This window comes from Phaenicophaeus curvirostris, chromosome 1 (assembly GCF_032191515.1).
Source record: "Phaenicophaeus curvirostris isolate KB17595 chromosome 1, BPBGC_Pcur_1.0, whole genome shotgun sequence".
NCBI classification, from domain to species: domain Eukaryota; kingdom Metazoa; phylum Chordata; class Aves; order Cuculiformes; family Cuculidae; genus Phaenicophaeus; species Phaenicophaeus curvirostris.
This window is the reverse complement of record NC_091392.1, coordinates 624,724-633,445: the sequence shown is the minus strand read 5'-3', so window position 1 is coordinate 633,445 and position 8,722 is coordinate 624,724. Positions and strand designations below refer to the sequence as shown.

General features: G+C 51.9%; 1 protein-coding gene across 1 annotated transcript; it reads right to left on the bottom strand.

Annotated features, from left to right (window-relative positions):
• Positions 1-4,071: 4,071 nt before the first annotated feature.
• LOC138716873 (acrosin-like) lies at positions 4,072-7,125 on the bottom strand. Its single transcript, XM_069850044.1, has 5 exons — positions 6,881-7,125; positions 5,797-5,988; positions 5,281-5,546; positions 4,812-4,957; positions 4,072-4,425 (listed from the first exon to the last, which is right to left on the bottom strand). The coding sequence occupies exons 1-5, from the start codon at positions 7,123-7,125 to the stop codon at positions 4,072-4,074; spliced, it is 1,203 nt and encodes a 400-aa protein (XP_069706145.1).
• Between the last annotated feature and the right edge of the window lie 1,597 nt (positions 7,126-8,722).

Sequence of the window (8,722 nt, the reverse complement as noted above, 5' to 3'; positions counted from 1 at the left end):
AGAAACGGTGTGACCAGCAGGTCCAGGGAGGTTATCCTCCCTCTGTACTCGGCACTGGTGAGACCGCTCCTCGAATACTGTGTTCAGTTCTGGGCCCCTCACCACAAGAAGGATGTTGAGGCTCTGGAGAGAGTCCAGAGAAGAGCAACAAAGCTGGTGAAGGGGCTGGAGAACAGGCCTTATGAGGAGCAGCTGAGAGAGCTCGGGTTGTTTAGCCTGGAGAAGAGGAGGCTGAGGGGAGACCTCATTGCTCTCTACAACTCCCTGAGAGGAGGTTGTAGAGAGGAGGGAGCTGGCCTCTTCTCCCAAGTGACAGGGGACAGGACAAGAGGGAATGGCCTCAAGCTCCGCCAGGGGAGGTTTAGGCTAGACATTAGGAAAAAATTCTTTACAGAAAGGGTCATTGGACACTGGAACAGGCTGCCCAGGGAGGTGGTTGAGTCCCCTTCCCTGGAGGGGTTTAAGGCACGGGTGGATGAGGTGCTGAGGGATATGGTTTAGTGTTTGATGGGAACGGTTGGACTCGATGATCCGGAGGGTCTCTTCCAACCTGGTTATTCTGTGATTCTGTGATTCTGTAATTCGAATGATTATCAATAATTTGGTTGGGAATAGGCATATGGGGAGACAGAGGCTGTTGTTCAGCTGACCAGTCCGCAATTCTATCAATACAGAAACTAAAAAACAAAAAACCAAAACAAAAAAAAACCCCAAAAAAGTCTACCATAAGTGAAATATTTGTTAGACAATCGATATAAGCCTTATTAGATAATGCATCTACGTATTTTAAGTGTTGCATGTTCCTGGTGCCGTGTGTAGTTTAAATATCCGTAGCATGGAAAAATTGTGGATCCACTAGTGATAACCAACATTGTATGAATGTGTTCGGCTAGCTGAGAAATGAGTGGTCACGTGTGTGTGTGTTTGAAGTACTTCATACGTTTGTAAGACTTAGAAATTAGTTTTGATTAATCTTAGAAATACATCTCTGGGACCTTTCAATCTCAAATGTCCACTAAGCCGGCAAACAGGTAGATTTACCTGGGGATCTTTGGAATGAAAGGCTTCAGAAGGAAAAGTTTTAAAATACCTAGCAAAACATGCAGCTGTATGTGTGTGAGTGCCCCCGCCACCCCCCACCCTCCCGCCCTTCTCCTTCTTTTCTAAGTTTTCTTTTCTTTCAGCTTTGAAGAAGACCAGAGGAGTTCATGGTGTTATCTCTTTAGGGGAATGCCAATTTGTAAGAACACTCTGCATTCCAATGTCCCTCATCAGCAACTGCTGGGTCCTAGTGCAGACAACCTTTAGGGATAATTGAGGCAATGAGAGAGGAAAATTCAAAAGATTCATTACGAATTACTGAGTGGATGTTTTGCCACACTAACCCCAAAAAACATAGTCACTAAATTTGAAATGATTACAATGATAATTACCGAGAGGAAAAAAAAAAAAAGGGAGGGGGGAGAATCAGGAGAGACACTGCTAAATAGATTGATGAAGGTGCAATATGTAATGAATTTTTTGCAATTAGCAGGAGATGATCAAATTGTGCTAAAGTTGAAGCATGTACAAACCATGTCATCCAAATCAGAGCAAATATAAGACAATGTGGAAGTGCTATTGAAAAACAGTTATTATGGGCAATGGACAGGTCTGTATAAGCTACTAACATGGGGACAAGGTTATGCTTGTGTTTTAACAGATAAAGGACCAGTTTGGGCACCTGCGAGGTGGATCAAGCCCACGTTGCTGCGTGACAACTGTTAAGCCCCAACCACAAAACAGTCAACAAGAATGAGGAGGACGTTAACATTATGGATGCTCTTAATCTTCTAGGTGGTAGCTAAAGGATGTCCCTGGGTGTTGGATTCTCGACAGAATGGGTGGATAACAAGATGGGTATGAGAACTCTTGGTCAAAGGAGGAATGTTGTTTTATTGGTGTTGATTGCTTTGACAATTATCCTGTGTGTTACAGTGTATACAACGTCAAGTCGATCGTGTGTTTCAACTGAACGCTTTAGTCGAAAAACAAAAAGGGAGCTTAAAGAATTTGATGCTTCCTGCGTAGATGAAATACAGTTTTGGTCTCCTTCAGCTTTTACTGCTCTAGCTTTGTTTATTCCTGCCTAGTCAACCAAAGACAAGTACCCAACTGCAACTTGTGGCTGTCGGAGAAGTAATCAGAAAGGGACGATGACGAACACTGGCATTAAGTGGGAATGAGCCCGACAGCATCCATATTCCAATGACAGTGGCCGATTGGGAATGATGCATGTGACCTTCTATACCTTTACAGCTTGCGTTACTGAGATATAGTGGACACATACCCACGGACATGCCGGTGGAAAAAATTGGACACCTTCTAAAGAAGTATCAATGGATTTTATTCCTTGCTGTAAGGAAAGACCCATGCGTTTTCTACTAGCTGCAAAGATACGGTCAAGTTTTGGAACCCAGAAACAATCATAGCAGTCTCAATTTTAGCTCCGGGAGTAGCAGCCACCGGAACCTTGGCCCAACTAAATCAACTAGGATGCTAGCTCTCCAAACAAACAAATGCTACATCCAAAGCGCTGTCTGAATTGCTGCTTGATGTAGACTCCGTGCAACATGCCACGTTACAGAACCGGGCAGACACAGATTTTTTATTGTTAGCACAAGGCCATGGTTGTGAAGATTTTGAGAAAATGTGTTGTTTCAATCTCTCTGACATCTGACAAATGGCTAACATCAGTGTTTAACAATCTCTCTCCATGGCTGGTATCGTACATGACAAAAGTTTTACGTTGGCTTAGAATTTTATTGTTAATCATAGTTGTAGTTCGTTTGGCGTATAGATGCATAATGAAACAAGTATCAACGTTGTCACAAAAGGTATTGCTTGTACAAGAAAAAGACGGGGAATTTGTTGGGAAATGGTTAAGTGAACAAGGCCCTTGAAGGAGCTGTATAAACAATCTCGCAGTTAAATGATGAGCTGAGAGCAGGTGGCTGTACCAGCAATTCTTTTTGATAACATTAAGCCTTACTCTAAGATAAGTCAGCACATAGTTTAGAAAACTTGAATCAAAACAGGGCGTTGTGTCCTTGAACACAGAAACTGTAGCAGGATGTTAGAAGCAAAATAGCACGTAATAGGTAATGAATATTACCATGGGGGCAATAGGAATATAGCTAATGAACATGTATTTGCATGCTGTTACTGACCAAAGAAATTGTAATACGATGATGTAGTCGAGTATAAGGAAAGTATATAACCTAACTTCTTTTGAATAAAGTTGACCTTGCTTTATCAATCATATTGATTTGATCGCTTGGTTCCTCCCGTCCCGGCAGGGCAGTTTTTCTACCTTTCAGTTACGCGTGTTCTTCCCCAAACTGTGTCAGATAAGCAGGATATTGTAAATAACCATAGCACTTGTCAGATCTGGAAGCTCAAGCCTGCACACCTCTTAACAAATAATTCACTCCTTCACTAATTAAAGTGGAATCCTGTAAATCACAGAGTCATGGAATGGTTTGGGTTGGAGGGGACCTCAAAGCCCAGCCAGTTCCAACCCTCCTGCCGTGGGCAGGGACACCTCCCACTGGATCAGAGTGCTCAAAGCTCCATCCAACCTGGCCTTCATTGGGGTCATTGAGGTCCCTTCCAACCCAAACCATCCTGTGATTCTCTGAAGACCTCCAGCCCCTGGAACCACCATTCCCTTCTTCTCTCCCTCTTGTCCAACCAGGCACGGGGTCACCCTTTGGAGTGAGTCTTCCCCTTCGTGCCCTTCTCACGTTGTGCAGCGACCACGATGGAGACCTTGCCTCGCCCAGGAGACAGAATGAGGCTGAAGCAGAGTTTGCTGTGAAAACTATTTATTGCTATACAGAGAACAGACTAGAAACAACATCCTAACAAAACACAACCAGTCATCGTAGGCTTGGATGGGGAGCTTGAGGTGGGAGGGCAGGACCAAGCAGGTCTGGGACCTCAAGGCTGCCTGTGGAGCAGCAGCCAGCGGCCCAGCACAACGTGGTGGTGGCATCATTCAGCCTGCCCTGCGTCCTCTTCCCCCTGTTCTCAGGTCCTTCCACCTGTCAGGACCTGCAGGAGCTCCTTCACCTTAGTGAATAAGTCCACCAGCTTGTTGATTGGAATCGGGCAGGCACTGAAAGCGCTCGGCTCCGTCGCTGGGGTTATCTCCACAGGGTTTGTTGTGGTCGGAAAGTGGCTCCAAGTGCGTTCAGATGCAGGTGCCACTGGAGCCGAGTAGCGCGTCATCACCCCCAGGATCCACTCGCGGAAATGCTGCGTGGCGGTGTAGACCCCGGGACGATGGGCTCGGGCACAGCCTGTCCCAAAGCTGGTCACCCCCACCAGCCAGAAGTGGTCAGTAGAGGGATCTTGGCAGACCAGAGGACCCCCGCTGTCCCCCTGCAGAGAAGAAAAGAGGATTCAGAGGGTGCTGGGGGCTCCGTAAGCCCCAGGGATCTGCTCCTGCTCTCTGCCAGCAGTTGCCAGAGCTGTGTTCCCTGCCCAGAAAGGTTCTCCTAGAGTGCTGGAGCCAACGAATCGTGGTTGGGGAGGTGTTTGTGAGACTCTCAGGCAGGTTCTCTCCTGTCTGTGGGGCAGAGGGATGTTCCAGGGTTCGTCCCTGCATGCTGAGAACATGGGATGAGCTTTTTTGCAGAGTCACAGTGCTGTGGGACAACTGGACGCTGAGCATGGAGCAGCAGCTGGAGAAGAAGAGGTGACCTCCGGAGTGATGGGGACCCTGCGGTGGGAGGGGGACTTGCTAGGGACTGGGATCACCCTCCTACCTGGCAGGTGTCGATGCCGCCCTGCGCGTAGCCCGCACACAGGTTGTGGGGGTGGACGGCGCCCCTGTACCACCCGCTGCTGTTACAGACTTGGGTGTCGATGAGGTGGACGCGGGCCTCCTGCAGCACCGGCAGTGCTCCAGAAGCTGTGGGGACAAGACAGGAATGAACCCCCAGCACATGCCACCAGTTCTCCTCCTCTCTTCCCCAGGGCTTGGCTTTGCATCGGCAGCGGCATCGCTGTGGTGTTCCCCTTCCACCCTGCTCTGGTTGGCAGCTCATTCCCACCTCCCCGGATGCAGATCATAGAATCACCAGGTTGCAAAAGACCCAGTGGATCATCGAGTCCAACCATTCCCATCAATCACTAACCCATGTCCCTCAGCACCTCGTCCACCCGTCCCTAAAACTCCTCCAGGGGAGGGGACTCCACCACCTCCCAGGATACAAATACGTCTGGGGAACTCACATCTGGCCGTGGTGACCCCCCAGCCGCTGACGTAGCAGCTTCTCAGCTGCCAGAGCTGCAGGGAGAAGTCGGGGACGCAGGCGAGCTGCACGTAGAGGCCGCAGTGGAAGGGCTCGTAGAGCTCCATCAGGGCGATGTCGTTCCTCTGAGTGATGTTGTAATAGTCTTCGTGGATGATGATCCGCCTGACATAGCGCACTTGTTCCTCGGGACCCGGGCGAGTCAACGAGGTGGTTCCGGCCACCACGCGCCACGCTGGGACGTGCCTGGAAGGTGGATGGAGAGAGAAGTGAGAGGGAGAGGAGCCACGCGCTGCAGCTTCCCTGCCTCGTGCTTCCCAAGTGGGAGAGGAGAGCATCTAGGGAGGGTGCGACTGCCCCAACGCGCCCGGAGGAGAAGAATCATGGAGATGGAGGCATCGGGAATGCAGTGACACAAGCCCAGCCTTTTTCTGGATGGAGAAAAAGGGCGTCTGCCAGGGTTTGAGGGATCTCCCTGTCCCCTGCTCCTCCTTACTGGGTATTGACGAAGCAGTGGGCGGCTGTCAGCACCCACTGGGGGTGGATGATGGTCCCTCCGCACACGGGGGCCAAGTGTGTCTTGAACACCTGCTGGACGCTCACAATCCATGGCCAGGAACCCAGCTGTGCATTTTTGCCTCCAACCACTCGCCCGGTGCCGTAAGCCAAGGGACGGAGTCCACAGGTCCTGTGGAAACCAGAAACTCGTTACTGTCCTGCTTGAGACTTGGGGCTGAAGGGCAGGCACCTTCCCTCCTCAGCCGGCATCGCTGTGTGGAGCACGGAGCCAAGGAACCCTGTGGGGCACCCAGGTGTCCACCTCTGTCTCTGCTTTAGCTCTTAGGGAGCCCTTTGCAGCCTGGGAAATGGAGAAGAATGTCAGGAACCACATGGGGTTGGAGAAGGAACCACATGGGGTTGGAGAAGGAACCACATGGGGTTGGAGAAGGAACCACATGAAGCTGGAGAAGGAACGATATGGGATTGGAGAAGGAACCACATGGAGTTGGAGAAAGAAGAACATGGGGTTGGAGAAGGAACCACATGGGGTTGGTGAAGCTGTTGGGAAGCGAGCATCCTCCAGTGAAGCCCAGCAGCATTGACCAATCTCCCTCACAGCCTGTTCCACTCACTCGCAGGTGTCCCAGGAGCCCTGTGCTGGCCAGAACAAGGCCAGGAGGATGAGGACTAAGCCTCCTCTTCTCCAGACTAAACAGCCCCAGGTCCCTCAGCCGCTCCCAGAAACCCTGTTCTCCAGCCCCTTCCCCAGCTCCGTTTCCTTCTCCGGACAAACTCCAGCCCCTCAAGGTCTTTCTTAGAGCGAGGAGCCCAAACCTGAACCTAGGATTTGAGGTGAAGCCTCCCCAGCGCTGAGCCAAGAGGACAATCCCTTCCCTGCTCCCCCTGGCCACACCACGGCTGGTCCAAGCCAGGAGGCTATTGGCCTTTTTGGCCACCTGGGCCCCTGCTGGTTCCTGTTCTTCTGCTGCTGCCCAGCATCCCAGGTCCTTTTCCTCCGCTTTTCCCCACGCCCGGAGCGTTCCCTGGGGTTGTTGTGCCCAACACCCTGTGCCACTCACTCGCAGGTCTCCCACGATGCCTGCGCCGGCTGGCACAGGGCCAGCAGGAGGAAGGCGAGGAGCATCTTCATGGTGCCAGCGACACAAGGGAGATGAAGATCCGAGAGCTGGTGTCCAGAGAGCACCAGCCCACACGCTGCCCGTAGCGCCCACGCCGCCCGCAGAGCCCATGGCCCCAAGCTGATGTCACAGAGCGGCTGCTGCTGGGGGCTGGGTCTGGGGAACTCGGGGCTGGGGGGGGACATGGGGTGTTCCAAGTGGGAGGGGAGGCAGGAGGTGGGGTTGGACACCCCAAAATCCCCTACAAAATGCTCTGAGGGGTGGTGTGTGTGGGCAGCCTGGGATCAGGCACCAGCACCTGGCTCTGAGCTCTCCTGCTGCATCCAAAGAGCTTGGCCAGCAGGGAGGGAGGGGATTCTGCCCCTCTATTTCTCTCTGGTGAGGCCTCAGCTGGAGGGTTGGGTCCACTTCTGGAATCCTGTTCAGAAGAAGGAGATGGAGCTGTTGGAATGAGTCCAGAGGAGGCTTCAAGGATGATGCAAGGGCTGCAGAACCTCCTGTACGACGACAGGCTGAGAGAGTTGGGGTTGTTCAGCCTGGAGAAGAGAAGGCTTCAAGGAGATCTTAGAGAGACCTTCCAGTACCTGAAGGGGCTCCAAGAAAGCTGGGGAGGGACTGTTCACAAAGGCTTTTGGGGATAGGACGAGGGGCAGTGGGGATAAACTGGAGAGGGGCAGAGTTAGACTGGACATGAGGAGGAATTCCGTAGGGAATGGCTGGGTTTGCAGTCCATCACGCAACAGCCTCAGCAGGGGCCGTGCTGGATAGGGGATCCCGGAATGGTGCAGGCTGGGAAAGCCTTTCGGTTCATACCATGGAATCACAGAATGGTTTGGGATGAAGGGACCTTAAAGATCATCCAGTTCCAACACCCCTGCCATGGGCAGGGACGCCTCCCACTGGATCAGGCTTCTCGGTTGGTCAAAGCTGGATCTGGTTGCTCAAACTTCAAACAGCCTTGAGCGGGGAAGTATCAAACTCTAAACTAGATAAAAAGAGACCTGTAGGTTACAAAATGCATCGGAGAGTGCTTCTATCCAACGGTGACTGGGAGGTTGCTATAAGGTCTCCCTGGAGCCTTCTCTTCTCCAGGCTGAACCACCCCAACTCTCTCAGCCTCTCCTCACATGGGACGTGCTCCTGCTCTCGAATCATCTTTGTAGCCTCCTCTGGCCCCGTTCCAACATCTCCATCTCCTTCTCCTGCTGAGGGTTCCAGCCCTGGCCCCAACCCTCCAGCTGAGGTCTCCCAGAGAGGAGCAGAGGGGACCATCCCCTCCCTCCCTGCTTGCCACGTTCTCTGGATGCAGCCCAGGAGGTTTCTGGGCTGCGAGCGCACGTTGTGGCTCCTGTGGATCTTCTCGTCCCCCATCACCCCAAGTCCTTCTCCTCAGGGCTGCTCCCAATCTCCTCATGCCGTGTATTAAGGTGATACCCCACTTCCAAGCAAATCCCTGGACTGATTTGGAGACAAAGTTCGGACCATTGTCCGTTTTGATCTGATTAGGGATGCCAAGCCATGCCACAGCCGTCAGCCAATGTTGGATGGTCGCTTTGGAGTCGGTCTTAAGGTGTTGCGTAGCTACAATGACTCCGCTATATGTGTCTACGGTTACTGCTAGCCATGCTCGAGGTTTCAGCAACTAACTGACAGAACGTGAAATCCGTCTGCCACATGTCGGAGGCCTTAAGGCCTCTGGGGTTGACTCCACTGGACCACAATGGCGCTTTCTGACAGTGGGGACACGTGGCTACTATGTGTTTCGTGTCAGTAACTGAAATC